Source organism: Sminthopsis crassicaudata, chromosome 4, assembly GCF_048593235.1.
Source record: "Sminthopsis crassicaudata isolate SCR6 chromosome 4, ASM4859323v1, whole genome shotgun sequence".
NCBI classification, from domain to species: Eukaryota; Metazoa; Chordata; class Mammalia; order Dasyuromorphia; family Dasyuridae; genus Sminthopsis; species Sminthopsis crassicaudata.
Window position 1 is genome coordinate 433,393,082 of NC_133620.1, and position 19,591 is coordinate 433,412,672.

General features: G+C 38.4%; 1 protein-coding gene across 1 annotated transcript in view; it reads right to left on the reverse strand.

Annotated features, from left to right (window-relative positions):
* DENND2C (DENN domain containing 2C) overlaps positions 1 to 19,591 on the reverse strand; it is an 88,537-nt gene that overhangs the window by 18,515 nt on the left and 50,431 nt on the right. Inside the window, exons 2-11 of the mRNA XM_074263132.1 lie at positions 15,711 to 16,710; positions 15,002 to 15,138; positions 13,993 to 14,105; positions 13,481 to 13,651; positions 8,618 to 8,714; positions 5,680 to 5,724; positions 3,814 to 4,001; positions 1,874 to 1,983; positions 917 to 986; positions 471 to 563 (exon numbers count right to left, since the gene is read on the reverse strand). Of these exons, the coding sequence (XP_074119233.1) occupies positions 471 to 563; positions 917 to 986; positions 1,874 to 1,983; positions 3,814 to 4,001; positions 5,680 to 5,724; positions 8,618 to 8,714; positions 13,481 to 13,651; positions 13,993 to 14,105; positions 15,002 to 15,138; positions 15,711 to 16,540 (1,854 nt within the window). The 5' untranslated portion in view covers positions 16,541 to 16,710. The remainder of the gene's footprint in view (positions 1 to 470; positions 564 to 916; positions 987 to 1,873; positions 1,984 to 3,813; positions 4,002 to 5,679; positions 5,725 to 8,617; positions 8,715 to 13,480; positions 13,652 to 13,992; positions 14,106 to 15,001; positions 15,139 to 15,710; positions 16,711 to 19,591) is intronic.

A 19,591-nucleotide genomic window follows, 5' to 3' on the forward strand; every position in this document is an offset into this window, starting at 1 on the left:
GTTCATTTGCTTCTTGGCAAGGACACAGGGCTGGTTTGTCATTTCCTTCTTCACGCTCATTTTGCAGATGAAGAACTGAGGAAACAGCGTTAAGTGATTTGCCCAGGATCCTACAGCCTTGTATATGTGTATGTGTATATACATAATCTCTCTCTCACACTCATCCCACACTGGTCAAAGAAGTCTGGTGGGAGGGGAGTATCTCTACTGACCACACTTTTCTCCTCGTCTGGAAATTCAATCAAGCCTCGGAAGGTGGAGATTTTACCAGGTAAATAGTTCAAAATCTGCTGGTCCTTGCTTAGCACAGTGCTTGGCATATAATGTGTTTAATAAATGCTAGTTAGGTGACTATTTACCCCTTCCGGAAAGTAACATTTAATTCTGTGTCCATCCACACTAAGTAGAAAATCCCTGACAGACAAAATATCATTTTTAGAATCCAGAGAGAATAACTTTCCAGAAAATACATAGATTTCACTCACCTTTGAAAAGAGGTTGAAGCAGCCCAACCGACTAACCATGCAGTATACTTCAGGCAGTCTCTTTCCTTTGCCTTCTGGCTAAAATATAAAAAAATAGCACAGAGCATGATATACCATCAGTACCTATGAGGACCCACCTGGAGCCTCTGTCTCTTGTTATGGAAAAATTCTGGGGAATTCTAGTAGCACACATTCCCTAGACTGCCAGAGCTCCCATGCAGGAAGAGCTGGGGTGATCGCTCGGATGGTAGAATGAAGCAACTGTGTCAGTAACCTCTTTATGTACTGCTCCAGATTATTCCCTTCCAGCTTCTACCTTGCATTGACTGCCTAATACTGGCAGAGTGTCAGCATCATCAATACCCAGAGACCCCTGCCTCAGTCACCCCACCATCCCATTATCACTCTTCTGGCAGCATCCTGGGACTTACCAAGAGCTTCTTGCAGTAACCAAACCACCGGCTCCCATCTTCGCCCGTCAGCACAAAGGAGAAAGTTTCGCTGCAGAGAAAATCATTAATGGAGCACTAGAGGTCAAGCTTGAAGCAGGTGTGAAAGCTACACAAGGGAAATGACTGGGAAATGAAAATACACGCGTGTGGGTCTGTGTAGGGGCACATTTATAGGTGGGGGCCAGAAGACATGGCATCGAGTCTGTGCTCTTGTATGGCTGTAGGCAATCACTTCACCTCATTACCTCGTCTGCAAAACTACATGATTGCAAGCCCCTGATCATTCCAGAGCTATGACTGGGAATTAGAGCAAAGGCATTCAGTTTGAAGATAACGTGGCTGAAGAGTGTGACTACTGAGCATCCCAGGCCATCATAAAGAAGGGGAGGGGGATTTACTTAGCACATACAACAAGGTTTCCAGGGTCAGCACATCTACCTACCAAGCACTCCACTGACCCAGGCAGATCTACAAACACTGCAAAACACTTTCTTCTTCCCACAAAGGCTGGGTGCAGTCTACCTGTCACACCCTTTACACTAGAGCCTCCCTTAAAAGTGCTTCAGAATAAACAACCTGGGTTGTGGTTCTTTCAAAAAGCCTGGAGAGAAAACCAAGGTAGAGACAAGATGCTGTTTCCAAATCTCCTTCCTGCCACTGGGGGGTGTTCCTGGCTTTTGCTTAGCTAGGGAAGTCGTTGTAAAGGCCTTTCTCCAATGAATTTCCCTTCAGAGACTGAAATATTCCAGTGTTTTTCTTTTTTTGAGCTCCCACAGAGAGAAAGTTCTAATTCTGTTTCTTCCTTTCCTCCCACTCCATCCTTCTTCATCAATGATGGCATTCACTTAAAATCCATTTCCGGTCCTTTCAGGCACTCAGGTTCCATTTTCAATGTTCTAAATCATAGCAATTTCCCAAGGGCAAAAGCCCACTTACCTCTTCAGTTCTGATGTAGGCACCCAGTCCTTAGAATCAGGGAAACAGAAGCTGGGGATGACTTTGAGCCTCTCCTCGGTGTCTTTGGATTGCTTGAAGGGATGTTCACCCTGAAAAAGACACTTTTTGAAAAGGGAATGCAGAGTCCTAACCCACTCCCAATCACAGAGACATATGATAAACCTATGTAATTATTTTGGTATTTATAGATGAGGCTATGCATAAAATATAGCTTGACAAAAATAAGAAAGGCATAATGACATAAGGTGTATTAACTTATAATAGCAATGAGGCGTTTTCTCTTTGCACAGATTATCTGTGGGGATTCCATAATCCTCTGTTAGAGAAATAGTTGAAAATAATCTGGTTTTTTTTTTTTTTATCTAATGTTGATTCTTTACTTTTTTTTTTTTATTAAAGCTTTTAATTGACAAAGTATATGCAAGGGTAATTTTTCAATATTGACCCTTGCAAAACCTTCTGTTCCAATTTTTCCCCTGCTTCCCCCTACCCCCTTCTCTAGATGGCAGGTAGTCCAATACATGTTAAATATGTTAAATCTAATATATGTATACATATTTATGCAGTTATTTTGGTGCACAAGAAAAATCAGATCTAGAAAGAAAGAAAAAACCTGAGAAGGAAAACAAAATTGCAAGCAAACAATAACAGAACAAGGGGAAATGCTATGTTGTGGCTTACACTCATTTCCCATAGTTCTCTCTCTGGGTGTAGCCGATTCTCTTCTTTACTAAACAGTTGGAATTGGTTTTGTGATGCTTTACTGTTTAGTCAAATACAGGAGAGATGCAAGAAGAACTGGGATGTAAAATTAACATAAACATGTTCCCAATTATAATGATAACAGAAGTTCTGTCAATTACTAGCAGTGATCAATCATTAAAGACATTATGACAAGCAGATAAAAATATTATTTTGGGGGAAGAACTATTTTGGGAGTCAAATCCACATATAATCATTGCTTCCACCATATAATCTTTGCTATGTAATTACTGGTTTGTTGTTTCCTGTTAAATTTAGTATGAAAAGACTCTTGCTTATGCAAGTTTGGCATTATATTTCACAAAATAGCCTAAATGGAGAAAAATTAACATTTTAAAATTCATTAGTTTGGCTTGTTCTGCTACAATAACAAGCAGATAATAAACCTGATTATTCCATTGCCTCTTTCTAGCTAATAAAGTGGTCTACCCGTTCACTTCATTTTATCATTCTGGGTCAGATTCATCCTGCAAAATCAATCTCAAGATTACTTCATTCTAGCTGCACCTTCTATTTTAGCCAAAAATCAACCAAAATTCAACTCTGAAGCCTCATCGAGGTGACCCTGGGATTCTTGAAGAATATTCTATGAAAGTGAAAGCTCTGAAAAGTCTTACCAGAATGACCATCCTAGATAAGACTCATCATCAATCAGGTCACCAGTTTTTTATAGTTCTTAGTTGCAGCAACTTATAAAGACATCTCCTAAAGCACAAAGGAGTTACTCTCTATATTTAGGAGGGATTCTCACATTAATGAATGGTTTTCTTATGTTGAAGACTTCTTGTAGCATTAGGTTGACATATAGTGCCAGCGGGAGTCAAGAAAGCTTAAGTTCAAATGTGTCCTCAGAAACTACCTGTGTGATCCTAGGCAAGTCACTTAGCCCTGTTTGTCTCAGTTTACTCATCTGTCAAATGACCTGAAGAAGGAAATGGCAAACCACTCCAGTATTTATGCCAAGAAAACCCCAAATAGAGTCGTGCAGAATAGGACATGACCGAAAAAATAACTGAACAATCACAAAAATATACCATTTTTTATAAATAAAGATTGGTGGTGAAAAAAAGAGACAGATGATTGAAAGTTTAAAAAAACAACAACACTACATACACACAGAACCTTAGAAAGACTGCTGGGTCTCCTTCATTAAGTACCTTGCTGGGGAACTGTTGTATGACTTGAGGAGTATATGTGGCTTCCAATGGTTTCTTCTGCAAAGACACCACAACAAAGAGCTCAAATAACTGTTGTTCCTGGAGCTCAATGAGATCCCGCTCCAGAGTCTGGTAGTGAGGGTTCCTTTTGGATGCCTGCTGTAGCTGCGCTATTCGCTTATGACGATCTGTAAGGAAATCCGAGAATGTTATTTTTCCTTTGCAGGGAGACTTGCTTCCAGCATCTAGAAATCACACTGAATTTAAGGGTCTTCCCCAAGAGTGTGTAATGCATGGTGACTAATGATGTTTGTTAAAGAGACATCTACTTTGGACCATCAAACACAAATGTATCGAGGTTCTTAGGTTATCATCTCCTTAAGAGCACGCCAGTGTTCTTTTAAGTTTCTATTCTATCACCAACACTATAAAATCAGATGTAAAATCTATGCAAAAAAGGCTTATTTTTGAAGAAAATTTAGTTAATGACAGAAGCCACTATTAGGTCTCTGGTATCTGATTAAAAAAAACCAAAACCAAAACTACAGTCTTTAAAATTTCAGGGTCAACTTTTAATTACTCCAAAACAAGATGCATCTTGCCATTAAAGAAATCCTTTCCTTTGTCTGCTTTTTCCATGACACACATTGTTTAAAAAAAAAACCCTCAATATATCCTTACATCAGTGAAGTAGGATAAACCAAAAAGGAAAAATAGGGAAGGAAAAAAGTCATCTTTAAACTAATTATATCATGAAAGTGCATACATAAAAATCGAACATCCCAGGAATCAGTGTCTAATTCTGACTCAATAAGACTAGACATGTCTTGTGACTCATTTTTTTTTTTAAAAAGAGTTACAGTTCACTCTGCTTTCATTCCACAAGTTAAGTTTCATTGCAGATCAAAAGTTTCATTATGAAAATGCATACAAGATGCCTCAAGGAATGAACACTCCACTGGTTCCAAATATCTTTCATGGCAGTATTCAGTAAATCCCGTGCTCTAGGCAAACTTCCATCCCAAAGGACTGTTCCACTTCCAGCAAATTAGATATTCAGAGTCTGTTTCTATGAGCTAGCAACCCTGAATTAGTCACTATAATACATCCACACTGAACACTGGTAATGATCTGAGTTTCACCTTCACCCAGGCTACAAAATGAAACTGCCTGAAGCAAAATGGACCAATAGAGGTAGTATTAGATGTACTTTAATAAAAATCCATGACCTACTCTGATCTCTGACACGTATATACTCTGATTTTTCTCTTGCTTACTTGTATCCTTAACCTGCCACAAGTTTCGTTTCCATTTTAGGCCTAGAACAATACTAGGTTTCTAAACTTCCCAAAAGTATAAAATTTGCAAAATTCAAAATTAAATTAAGTGAAGTTATAGCACACCCCCAAAGTCCTTGTAATAAACATGCCAGTGAGATAAGTCATTCCAATTGTTCCAGCAGTGGGAAATGACTTCACACAATGGAAAATAAAAAGGGTGAAATGTAGCCTTTCTGAACTGTAAGCTATCTAACTTACTTCAACAAAAGCATCTGAGTGCCTGAAAACTTGGACCTTCACTGGTAAATAGCCAATTTTAGATAATGATTCATCTGTTCTTGTCTGGCAGACTAGAGCACATGACCACCCAGGTACTCTGGGCCACTCCTATGGGCCTTTCCAACCCATGTCATATTAGGCTGTCTTTCCCTAATACATCAACTTTTTTTAGATTCAACAGGTATCAGTGGCAAGGGAATAATCAAAACCATGAAACTCCATCTGATAAAAGTCGTCTTAATCAGAACTCCACACCTCTAACCCATGTTCATCATGAAAATGGAAAGCGCCCCATTGACTCACTCACTCTTTGGCAGATATTCAGCATCACTTTCGTTTCCGCTGGCTTCACCTGAAAGGACAGAAAAAGGGTTTTCATTTATATTCTGTGCAGAGGGTTGGGAAGTTGAGGAAGTATGAAATAACAGAGGTCCCCCTGTCGAGAGTAACTTTTTGATAGGAAATTTCAGAGATTTTTGAGACCCACCATTAAGAAGCAAGAGATACACATGACAGAACTATCCATAGTCTCTCTTCTCACCATCTCCAGCTGTCATCTCCTGCCTTCTAGTATTCAACAATAAGGAATTAAGAACTAAGAAACTATAGCCTAATCTACCCTACTTTCCATTGCTCAATCCTAGGGAAAAGGTCAATTCTAGAAATGTTAGTCTAGGTGAGAATGGACCTAGTTACTTTCCCCCATTCTGCTTTGTATAAAAGATATAGAAAAGATAGGCTGAAACCTAATCAGCTAAAAAAGACCTCCATTCAAGGTAAATCAGGAATGGAAATGTCCAAAAAAAGGGTGAAAGTAGACAGGTAACCAAGAAATTGATTCAAAACCTTTCCCTTTTCTTCAATTCCTTTGTTTTACTCTAATTATTGTGTTTGTAGATGGGCGTGAACAAGCATTGTATTCCTGAGATAAACTGTAAACCCCTAGAAGACAAAGACCATTATCTTTTGTAACTACCTCAAGGTCTGGCTGTTCAAATCAATAAAATACACTGGATGACAGAATCTGAATCCAAAACAAATTTGGACCATGGAACAATGTGCTAAATCTGTAAGATGAAATGAGAAAGGAACAAGTATGAAGTCTTAATTTTAATTTAATTTGTTTTTTTGGTTTTTTTAATCAATGGCACAAATATAGGATGTCAAATCAGAAGTTATCAAGTTTGTCCTCCCGGCAGATGTTTTAGTTAAGAATGGATGACCACTAAGCACCATTCCCAGAATGCCCATGAACCATGATAATAATCCTGATGTGCCAGGTTCTAATTGGTTCCAGGTTAAGAGCGAAGAGCAGTATAAAGGATAAGAGAACTCTTTCCATGACAATATTCCAAAGCAGGATGGAATCCTCAGGTCAGAATCTGGTATAACTGTAAAGTATCTCCCCCCTTCTCACCCCCTTTTAAAAGAAAGGTTTCCCTTTCTTCCTTCCACTGCTTTTTAATTATCTTTTGTACAGGCTTAACAACCTTGCTTTTGTAGAAATGAAACATTTTCAAGGCCAATTTGGAGCAGCAAGAGATAGATAGAACAAAGCATGCTTCTAATGCAACTCATTTTTCCCATGGTAGAAAATGCTATGTATTTTGCAGTTTGAAAAAAAAAAATTTAAAAAGAAAAGTTTGAGACTGCCTGGAGGAGGTGGTATATTTTCTTGCCACAGGTTTAGAAGCATCCTCAGAACACATTTGCTTTCTCTCTTTACTAGAAAGTAGGCTCCATCTTAGAGAAGGAATTGTGTTTGTGTATATATCTTTTTTTTTTTTTTTTTTCTGATTTCTGATCCTTTTGGAGGGCTACTTGGTTAGTAGGATCATAGAACCAGATCTGGAAGGGATCTTAAAAGTTGTCCATTTCAACTCTTTCCTTTTCAAGATGGGGAAACTGAGGCTCAGAGAAGTTAAAGGGCTTGCCTAAAGTCAAACACGCAGGAAGCATCACACCGGTGGAATGCTAACCCTAGGTGTTGATTCTCACTCCACAGTCAGTGGCCTTGACTCAGCCACACTTTAACTCTTCCCACTCTCTGTCTTATAAGGAACATGCCAGCAAAAACGGTCCTATGGGACTCTCTTAAAGCTATCTCTGTCTAATCTTTCTGGATAGATTTTCCTTGCAAAGCTTCCTTCCCTTCAGACCCTATTTTTGAGTGTTGATCTTCCATCTCTCATATGTCTTAGCCCAATTCATCTCCCTTCCATATGTGTCTTCTCACCTTACTGTTAGAGCATAGAATTTAGAGTTCAGACACACTCCTGAATTCAAATCCTGCCTCACATTCTGCCTTTGCCACCCCAGACAAGTCAAATCCTCTCAGACTTAGTTTCTTCACCTGTCACATGGGGATGATAACATAGCATCTGCCTCCCCAGGTCTTTGTGAGGATCAAATGAGATAGCATGTAAAGTGCTTTGTAGGCCTTACATTACTATATAAATGCCATTATTAGTCAGCATTGAAGAGACCCTAACTAGAACCTAACTGGTCCAGTTTCTGAGCTAATATTTTAAAATGGACTATGAATAATTTGGAAAGAGTTTGTGAAAAGACCATCTATCTAGCTCGACTGAGAGTAGAATAAGAAAGAGTAACAATAAAATTTTCCATTCCAAGTCCTTCAAGTTAAAGAAGCATTTTTTAAAAGTAGTGAGTTAACCATTAAAATGAATTTTCAAGGGACATCAGAGGTGGGAGGAACTTCATTCTTTGGTGGCCTTCAAATATAATATTAAATTTCATTTGGCTTCAGTGAATCAAATGTCATCCTTTCTGACAGCAAGAGGATGGACAAGATGGACAAGATATTATTGACAGCATTTTAAGTAAATAAGATGTTAAAAGTCCATGTGGGTTTTGAGCATAAGGTCCTCATAATCTTTTCTTAGGGCTGCTAACACAGTGGAGTTTCCATCTTAAGCCTTTGAAAAATGTAGCTTTTTAATAAACAATGGACTTTATTAAATAACCACACGTCAAGCATTATTCATCAAACATACTCTAAATTGTGTTCGTTTACACTCTGCAGCCTCTGCTAAGTTAGACCTCACCCTGTAATCTGGAAGGCTCCATGTTCAGAGTCTGATCACCCAGAGTCCAAAGGAAAACCATTTTTTATTTGTTTGGAGTTGAAGTTTCTTCACACAGCAAATAGCACCCTTTGCTTCTATATGTTCCATCTTCCACTCAGGAAGCTGGGAGAAGTGGAGACAGAAAACTCTTCCTACCTTTAGCAGGGGGTGTTTCCTTCCCAGTACAAGGATGCAATTTTACTCTCTTCTTTCCTCTCTTAGAATCAAAAATATCCTGTATTTTCAACACAAGCTGAAATCCCAAACAGAAAAGTATAGGTTACAAGGAGTAGCCACAGGCCCCAAAACTTTGGGCTTTGTTCGAGTTTCTGGGGGATTCTTTTGTTTTCAGGAGGAGGAGATCCTAGTTATGCTTTTTGGTTAACTGTCATTAACTGTGGTTTTGAGCGCTGATCTCATTTAGGCAATGAAAGTGGAGGAGAGTGAGCTTGTTTCCAGAACTCCCTTGGAGGCCTTGACAGGATCCCATGCCCCAGCATGTCAGTGAATCTGGTTAGAGTAGCTATATCTGAAGTGGGCTTTACTATGGAGCTCAAGTTTCCTCTTGCCCAAAGTAGGAAGTGAAACATTCATTTACTTGGCAGGCAGGGTGGAGCTCAGTTATTTCTGTTCCCACCAATACTGTGCAAAGAAGAGAATAATCATACTTTGTCATCGTTTGCCAAATTGAACTCTCTACCCCTTTGGTCTAAATAACATTTCAAGGCTATTTAAAACATATCCAACAGCATCACGAACACAAAGGGCCCTCATCCACTGTACTTTCCTGAAGAATAGGTAGAGGCCAAGGTATTTTTTTTATCTTGCTTCTTAAGGGCTGCCTCAAAGATAGTCATGGGAGGTGCTTTCTAAAGAGCCCAAGCAAAGCGGTAACAACCAAGCTTTCTGGGGGGCAAATCCAGTTGTCCAGGACTAGGGAAAAGTGGGAGGAAGGGCAGGAAGGAGGCCGATTGTCCCACACAGTGTATGGTTGGGCCAGGAAGCCGGCCCCACCTCTGCCCCACCCAGAGTTGGGCTACAAAAAGGTAAGTCCACAGGGCTGGCCGGGCCCATGCCCCTGGAGGGTCAATGTGTGCAGACGGTGACTATCAAGGAGAGGAGGCCCACTTCTGCCATCCTGGGACACAGCTGCCTTCTGCCACGCTAGCCGTGGCTCCGGTGCCCTTTCAGGACGCCTCTAAGTCCGGGAGCCCATGAGCTTATTGTGTAGTTTTAATTGGAGTTATAGAATCTAGAGCCCAAAGCAAACGTAGAAGTTGTCCAGTTCGCCCCACCTGAAACATCAAACTGTACAGCTATCTTGGTTTGCTGGAGCGCCTTGGCATGGGACTCATGCCTCAGTTATTATTTTAATCAATCTCAGACGAATGCAGCCCTGCCCATTCATTGTCAAAACTCTTGCCCAACTGCTTCTCTGCATTATCTGGGTGCGCCTTAGAATGAGGGACCTACCTGCCCCAGTTATTTTTAAGCTGTTGGGAGGAGTTGGGGGGAAGGAAGGAGAAATTAGGGATCACCATCTAACACCTTTTTAATGAGAAACTTATTATTTTAAAGGTTCTCATTAAGCAAATGCTCTTTTAGTCTTCATTATAGATAAGATCCTGAGCTTCTTGAGGGCAGGGGCCTTTTTTTTTTTTTTTTTTTTTTTTCCAGTACTTAGCAAAAGTGCCTTCATATAGCAGGACTTAATGTTTACTGAACGACATTATTAAGCCATACTCACTACATTTAGCACTAAGAATGTGAGCTATTGAGAGCATAAAATAAAAGTCCATCCTCAAAAGTACTTGAGAAATATCCTGGTTGTTTTTAGTATTTTTTATGTTTCTGCAGCAATCTTGGCAATTGGAGAAGTTGTTGAATCATTTCAGAAAAGGAAAATAGCACATGTTTCCAATATGAATAATGGTCCCACATTTTTGGATTAGTCTGATTTTCTAAAAGTTTTTATTAGTGGATGTTCACAGTAAAAGCAAGAAAGTTGTTGTTCTTAAACTTCACTATAAAAACAAATATCGCCACTACTAAGTAGGAAATTCAACAAAATCCTGTGTAAAAGAAAGGACACTAGGCTTGAGTCAGAAGACCTGGATTCAAATCCTGACTTTGCCACTTAATAACCACATGACCTATGATATTTTTTTCATCTGCAAAATGGGGATAATAATGATCTCACAGGGATCTATGCAGATCACTCTAGAATGATCCTTCTTTTTTTAGGTCAGTGTACTTTAAAACTATGTATATTTTGACCTCTATTCAGTTTCTTGTATAATCCTATCTCTTTTGTCTTATGCATCTTAAAAACTATTTTTCTGATAAAAGTGTCCAGAGGTTGCACCAGATTGCCAAAACCAAAAAGGTTTTAAGAATCCTTGGTCTAAAACCTCAATAGGAATAGGAGGAGGAGTTCACATTAAAAGGTCCTTGACCAGTCACAAAATGTCTTGCTCACAACATAGCACAAGCATTCTTTATTCCCATTTTATAAATGAGGAAACTGAACCTCCTAAAAATGAAGAGACTTGCTTCTTATCATACAACTAATGCCTGGAGGAGCCAGGATTCAAGTCTACATCATTGCTTTACTTCAAGCCCATTCATTACCTATCCCCTCTTACTTTATCCTACTCTTAAACCTCATATGGGACTTAGAAAGGGAAACATACTTTACAAAGCTGAAAGACCAACGTGGAAATCATCAAAGGAGTTTAAAGTACTCTATAAGTGTGAATTAATTTTATGATTAATAATAGCAATAATGATGAATATTTCTTAGATAAATAATGATTAAAGAACAAGGCCTACAAGTAAAGGATGAAAAAAAAATTTTAAAAAGAGGGAATTAGATAATAAAATTAAAACTTAGGTTAAAAGCTCAGAAGAGCCCACCTTTTAAAAAGGAAGTTGTGTTTAGTAGAATGTTCTTCCTAAGATATGATGGAAACCATATTATTCTAGGTGCTTGAACTAATAATTCCACCCAGGCTGCCCTCTGATCCACAGCAGGAAAGGGAAAGGAAGGGTGGGGAAAAGGCATATGGACTAGATCAGTGATTTTCAAACTGTGAGACAAGTTTGTCTTCCAGGGAACGCTCCAGTCAACACAATCAACACAACAAATGCCATTTTTATGGAATGCTTTTCCTGAGAATGCTCCAGTCAGAATTTCTCTTCCACATAGAGGATCCTGAAAGGATTCAATGTCCAGGCAGGGCTTGGGGGTAGAGTATTAACCGTCTTGTCCACCTCTGAACATATTCCTCACCATTTTTTCACTCCTGCCTTTTCAAGAAAATTTTCTGGTTTAGGTCAATGGAAAGCCTATTCCATTCCAAGCAGAATGAAACTTGGTAATTCTGAGTAGTTAACTTTAAAAGCAAAATACAAGTGTCACTGTCATAATGATTATTACTTATTAGGGGGTCAACTGGGATCAATGTAGAGAAGCATAAGAACCTCAGAGGACTAGGAATCCTCTCTAAATTTTCCAGGCCAACCAGGTGAAGCTGAAATACCTTCACACAAGAGGATTTCTGCTCTTCATCCAGTGAACACAAAAATTTGGTGCTTCTGGGTCGTGTAGAAGGCCACTTTGTTATCTCAGCATGAGGAACAGAACAGGCAAAGGTACTTGCATAGTTCTTGGCACTCTTGTTAAAGCCCTCAATTTACAGACATTTCTCAACGTTTAAATAAGAGTGAGGAGCTCAAGAGAATATTCACTTAAAAAAAAAAAAAAAGACTCAAACTCTCAGTCAGCTCTGGGATTCGCCAAACTTTGTGTCCTTAACTCTTTCACATATAGAGGAGGGAGTGGCAGGAAACATCAGAAGAATTAAGGCAATTAGGAAACAAGATCATTCCCACTGAGCCAATCACCGGTCACTGAGCCAAAAAACAGCTGTTTTTCTTTTCTTTTCTTTTTTTTTCTCTTTTAAACATTTAAGTCAGCAATACAAGCTTTCTAAATGACTTTCTAGAAATACTAGGGATATTTCAGGGTTTTGTTTTTTTTTATGTCACCCATGGAGCCCTCTTTAAAATCATGCTTTTTAATAATTGAAGGAAATGTTCAATTTCAGTTAGAGGTTAATGGAAACAAAGATCTAATATTTTTTTTCCCCTTTAGGTTTCCATGGACTCCAAAGTTAAGAACTCCTGAACTAGAATTTAACTCACAGAAAATTAAGATATTAAAATGACCAGAATTTTGAGGTTATTACATGGCTTTATAACAAAAGTTTTAATTACAAATTTCAAAAGCACGGAGAAAATTAGTGTTTATAAAATGGAATGATTTCCTGTCACTTCCTACGTGAAGATATTTGTCCCATAAGAAATCCATACCTTGTTAGCCTTTGTTTTAAAAGGATTGCTGGGATCTGGGGCCTTATCACTGATATGCCTGGTGTCTGTCAGTATTTAAGATAGCAGCAGGTCTAGTTTAAAAGACTCAATCACCATACACTAACCCTCCTCCTTTAAGGAGAACACATTTTCTCCTGACCAAATGTTGTCTGATTAATTATCACCAGCTCCAAAAGAACAAACTTTAAAACAAAAACAAAGCAAAACAAAACAAAAAAAGAAATCCACTGCCTTCCTTTCCTTCAAGTGAAATGTGCACTGTTGCAGGTATATTGATAAAAGGCATAAAAAGCCACCCTCACTTGAGGGATAATAAAAGAAATGAACAAAAGCTAAATAAAGGCAGACTGATGTGTTCCTAATAAATGAGACTCCATATTCTTTGATTTTTATATAGACTGAAGTAATTGGAAGGAAAAATCTGAGATTTACTAAAGTAATCCAGATCAGCCAAATTTATAAAAGCTGCTTTGCCAAAAGCTACTTATTTGACTCTCCAGTTGGCTTCAAGAGGTCAGTTCTAACCCACTATTCATTTTCAGAGCGAAGTTTGTTTAATTTTGGTCTTTCTTAGAACAATGCTGAAGTGTTAAAGAAGAAGGAAGGTATTAGAATCATCTTTACCCTTGGGAGGTTTTTTCTTTTCCTGTTTGCAACTTCTCCAGCTCGGAATACTTTCCACTCTGTTAAAGTGACAGGCAAAGTCGCGTCCTTTGTGAGCTTTGAACGTAAATATGCTTGTGAATTCTTCAGTTCCATAGTCTTACGATGGAGAAAAGGAGGTTTGGGAGGAAGCTAAAGAAAGGGAAGAAAATTCATTAGTAAAGAGCATAAATTTAAGTATCCTCCATATGCCTAAAAAATTCCATTAAATGTTTTCCAATCTTCTTTAAAAATTTCCAAAGCAAGAATTCCATTCTTTCTTGTAAAAAGAATCATAGGGTTGTATAATTCTTAGGAAGTTTACCTCAATTTTAATTAAGATCCGTTCTACTGAAATTTACATATTTATCCAAAGAACCAAGTTTCATGGTAATACACATTATTGAAGACTCTCCTTACCCTTTTGTTTGGATTAAAGAAATAACTCTAATTTTTCTTACTATTAGTCAATTCAACCAAATGCGTTCACATACCTTGGGTGGCTTAAAAGTATGTTTAGAGGGTGGCAATTTCCACGTTGAGGGAGCCCTCCACACAGGTAGAGGTGTTACTTTGATGTCCTCATATGGATTCTCCTTGGCAGGATCTTGAAAAAACCATGGAAAAAAAAATAGAAAATGATAATTAATAGAAAACAGAGTCACCACAGCTAGCAATGGCAATATTAATTCAGGCACTAGGCAGAGACTTTCTGTTCTACCTTACTGAAAGGATCTGGGATTATAAAACAAGCATCTCCACTCAATCCTATACATTTCAAGGAGTGAATATCTACAGACAAGGATATGCTGATAAAAATTTAAGAACCAGCTCTGAGAGCTCTTGCGACTGGTTGTAACATTTACTAGCATGTCTTTGTCTCCATTGCAGGTTATAGGGCACATTATACATATACATCTATGTAAGTATCACATAATGCATTGTATATACATCCATGTAAATATATAATATAGATATAGATGCAACTGCACATATACACATATTTTAAAGTTTAATTTGCACAATTAACATTTTCTCCATCATTTTCGTAAGTTGGAAAATCAACAAAACAATTAATTGAGCCCTGATTAATAGTGTTTGCCAACTTTCTAAGGTTTGCTAACCTTGAAATTAATGGTAATTAATTTAATTTAATTAATTAACTGGATTTAATTAATTTAATTTAATGAAATGCAATAATTAGTTCTTCAAGGTTAAAATTGACTTTTAGAAGCTGATTTTGATTCCAGCACACCCCTGCTTCTGATAAATGTAAACAAGATGTTGAACAAAGCTTATCAACATTTAATTTGGGCAGCCTACTAAGAAAGTTGTTAAAAAAAAAATACAGTAGAGGGGGGAGAAATTACATTTGAGAGGTTTAGATTTTTTTTCCTTTAGGGCAAAGAGTGACTGATTATGAAAGAAACCACCACCCTTCTGTTAAAGGCTTTGCCAAATTCATAATTATTAAATGTAACCAGACAGATTGTAGATACCTACATATGATATCTTCATAGATATTGTCTTCTGACTGTGTGTAATAAAGTGCTGATCCAGAATTTTCTCCAAGTTCTTCATGGATCTTGGGTGAGTTCCGATTCCGAAAGTGCTGGATATCTTCAAACTCAAAGGATTTCCTAAAGAAAACATATTTCCCAATAATTTTTGCCTAGTTCTCGCCCTCTATCAGTAACATAGAGCCATGTATGTCAGACTAAGCTAGCTATATACCTTGGACATATTGTAGGAAATTTTTTTAAACCTTTGAAAAAAATTTATGCAATCATATTCATTTTTTAAAGAAAAGAATGATCCAAACTATAGAAAAAAAATATGGAATTAAGTTCTGCATGTTTCACAGAATGGGCTGAAAAATGTGCTTTATCTACACCTTTTTAAAAGCCCCGAGCTGCTAGCCTTTGCTACTGTTCCCAAGCTAGTACATTAGCTAGTTCCTGTCCTTCCACTTTTTCCTGTTCTACTCATTTTTTTTTCCTCTCAGGCAATTCAATGTCAGCGTGTTCAGAATAGGATTGTAACCAAAAGAAGGAAAATGGTATTGAGCTTGTTATGAAGAGGAAAAGGGAGTCCCACAACTCTGTAAAAAACTCAGCAACACAAAATTGCCTGTGGATTGGAAGGGATGCCAGAGACCATCTAGTCCAGCCCCTAACATTTGTAATCACTTATAAAATGATTTGAGACAAACCTTTTAGATCTCCTTCTAATTTTTCCACCAAATTTCTTTGTTTCAAGACCTGGAGCAGGGGGGAGAGGGGGCTCTACTAACAATTTATCCAGTGGCTGCTTTTCACAGTACTCTCGTCTACAGTTACTTTCTTTAAGTGGCATACCATCTGATTCAGACAAATATCTGAATGTCCTACGAGGCTTTGGCAGAGGGTTTATAGAAGGTCCAGCTTCTTGCCCCTCAGGATCAGAGTAAACATTTTCTAAACTCTTGGCTATTCCATTTGGCCTATCCAGAACTCTGAAATTCAGTTCTTTCGCTGGAGAGCCACAGCTTTCTAAGGACAAATTCAAGACTTTATCTGGAGGAAGTGCTTCCATTTTCTTCCATAATACTCTTGAGGTATAAAAGTTTCCAGGAGGCAACGTATTCTCTGGATTCAAAACATCACCTTTCCAGTTTTCGATTTGTTTGACCTGAGAACACACTATGTTGGTTTCTGCTTCACTGTTAAATAAACTCGAATCATGTTCATGCCTCTCATTTTCATCCTCACTTTGATCACAGCTTTTGACCTCGTCTTCCCTCAGATCCAGTCCCAGATTTGGAGAGTTAATAGGAGCCAGCTTTTTACTTTTGTAAGCAGCTGTTGTCTTAGGAAAAACATCCCGATTACAATTATATTTCACTCCAAAGTCTTTCAGTTGCCGGTGTTCTGGATTAGATCCACCATTAGTCCTTCCTTCCCACTGAGAGATCTTTTGTTTGATGTTCTTGCAATGGCTTCTTGACAGTGTCTGGACCGCTGAACGGGAAAAGCCAAGCTCCATATTCCCCGTTGGGCGCATGTCAACTGACTGAATTTTTATAAAGATTTCATTGCAAGAAGTGATACAGGACTATTATCCTCTTCCCTTTCAGTTGTAATCCCAATGATTTCCATTTCATCTGGTACCAAAAATAACTTTTTAAAATTCTTTTGTAAAAAAAGTGCCCACGAGTTTGATCTAGTCCAGGCCTATTCAAATGGGAAGAAAAAAATAAAATATAAGACCAAAAAAAAATAATTTTAAGTTCTCAATTTGCTAGTGAGTATCTTCATTAAAGTCCTACTATGATACCTCATCGCGTTATAGTGTTGCAGCACATCCTACCAAGTGGGACCTGCCTACCCAGGATTGCCTGTGTCTGTTGCCCCAGGCCTAGCTAAATCCAGAGAGGTCAATCATCAGAAGCTGTGCTGAAAGCAAGCAAATGATTTTGGCCTCGGCAGTTCATAAAGACCATCTGTTCTGCTAAAGGCAATGGAAGGAGTAGACGCACTGATAAAATCACAGATCTTTGGAAATACTAAAGCACACACCCCTAAATAGTATTTTGCATATGTAAAAATGTCCCAATTACTTATGAAACTTTACAACACTCAAAGATATCCCTTGAAAGAGAGTGCCAATAGTAGTATGAGAACTTATCTTTAGCATGTTGAATGTATATCAGCCTTAATTAAAATGAAAATCTTTTGTAACTCACCTATGCTTTTATAATAATTCTGCACGGTTTAATTGTTTATTATGTATCATTGGTTATTTATTTCTGTTATATTTCCCCCTTGTGTAAACTCCATAAGGGCAGGAACCAGTTTCACTTATCTTTAAATCTCTCCCAGAGTCTAGCAAAGTTCTTTGCATCCGTATAAAGGTTGTTGAATACATGAAATTTTAATTTCCTGAGGCAGGGCAGCCCTTTTTTTTTTTTTTTTTTTTTTTTTTTTTAAAGAAGCAGATTATAAAGATCCACAAAATTAATTTCATCTACAACTTTTTCTTCTAAAGGTTTTTCATATTAGCCTATATTTGGTGCTAAAAGGGGTCTTAGAAACTATCTTGATTGAAATCCTCACTTTATACAGAAGATAAAAAAAACTCAGAGGTTAAATGACGAAGTGGCAGAGTCAGACCCTGGAAAAGAAAAAGGAAAAAAGTAAACAAACCAACCACTGGAAAAATAAATCTTAGTGAGTGAAAGGAGAGAAGAAAAAGGAAATAAGCACTTATTAAACACCTACTATGTGCCAGGTGACATGTCAATCATATTTATTTATTTATAATATTTATTTATAAATTTAGTTTATAAAGTTATTTATAAATATTATCTCATATGATTCTCATAACAACCCTGTTATGAGGTGTGATTATTACCTCCCTTTTATAGTTGAATAAACTGAGACAGCAGAAGTTAAGTAATAATCCTTAATAACAGATAATATTTTAACAGCACTCACTATGTGCTAGACCCTAAGCTAAACACTTTACAAATGTTAGTTCAATTAACCCTCACAACAACTTAGGCAGGTTGGGACTATTTTTACCTCCTTTTACAATTAAGGAAACTGAGGCAAACAGAGGTTAAATGAACCTAGTATGGTGATGCTAGTGACAGACTCACAGCTCTTCCTAATTTCAGGTCTAGTGCTCACTCTCTCTCCATTGGGCCTATGACAAAAGTCAAATGAAACAGGATAATCTAAGAAAAATTTCACTGTTTTGAGGATCCGGAGATCTGGGTCTGAATTTTGGCTTCCACACTTGCTTTGTGGCCATGGACAAATCATACAACCTCTTAGAGCTTCAATTTCCTCATCTGTAAGATAGATATCATAATACTACTTGTATTGAAAACCTTTATAAACCTTTAAGTACTGGATGAGTACAAATGTCAGCTCTTCTTTGATGAAAATGACTTAGCTTGGAGCGTCTTGTCAAGTGCTTCTTGGAATTTCTCCACTTCCTCAACCTCCGCGATGGCTCTAAGTACATCACTCTCTCTACCATTTTCCTTCTGCAAAAGACTACTTGTCTGTGTCCCTCTTGTCCTGGCTGCCCGGCTCTCCAGGAGAACCTCAGCTGTTTTCATTTTGCTTTTATAGCTCCAACACCTGCAGTAGGAGCTTAATCAATGCTTGTGGACTTAAACTGAAAATGCACAAATGGAGGGAGTGTAATAAGGAGCCAGCTTGGAAGTGGTCCCTGGCTGCTGCTCTTCCTGTTTTCCCTTCTACGTTAAGACCAGGGTAACACCATGAAGTTGTGGTTCTGCCCAGAGCTGAGAGTCCCAGTGCCCATGAACAGCCCTTCTGCACCCCGAATCTCCCCACACTGCAGCCGCGCCCGTGACCCACAACAGCCCGCGAGCCAAAAAAGTCACCCTTCCTTTCACACGGGGTCTCACTCACTCAGGCCCATTAGCCGTTTCCTCACATGTCGGCTCTGGCTGAAGACTTTCCCCTCCTATCCTGAATGGAAGCCCGAGCTCACGTTCTCCTGTATACGACTTATAAATAGCAATTGACTCAAAACTTCCTGAGCCGCGGGTCATCCTTCCTCGGGCTTTGCCTGTGAGGCCTTGATTAACAGCAGGAAAGCGGCCTGGCCTCCCTGGTCAGGGCAGCTGACCATGATTGATAAAAGAACACCAAAACCACTTGTCATCGTAGGCGCAGCAAACGCTGATGGGAAGGAATTGTCATCGGCTTTCCTGTGTCCCGTCCAGGGAAGCCCGGAGGAACCATGGCACTGGGCTGGAGGGAAGGTGGGACCCTGCTAAGAACAAAGCTAAATAAAATCCATGTGGGTAGCAGAGGACATGAAGCAGTCGCACCAGGGAGCAGTGGCCACAGTCCATCTCCACAACTCTTTTTTTTTTTTTTATTTTAATAGTTATTATTTACCAGATATATGCATGGGTAATTTTACAGCATTGACAATTACCAAACCTTTTGTTCTAATTTTTCCCCTCCTTCCCCCCCCCCCAGATGGCAGGTTGGCCAATACATGTTAAATATGTTAAAGTATAAATTAAATGCAATATATGTATACATGTCCAAACAGTTATTTTGCTGT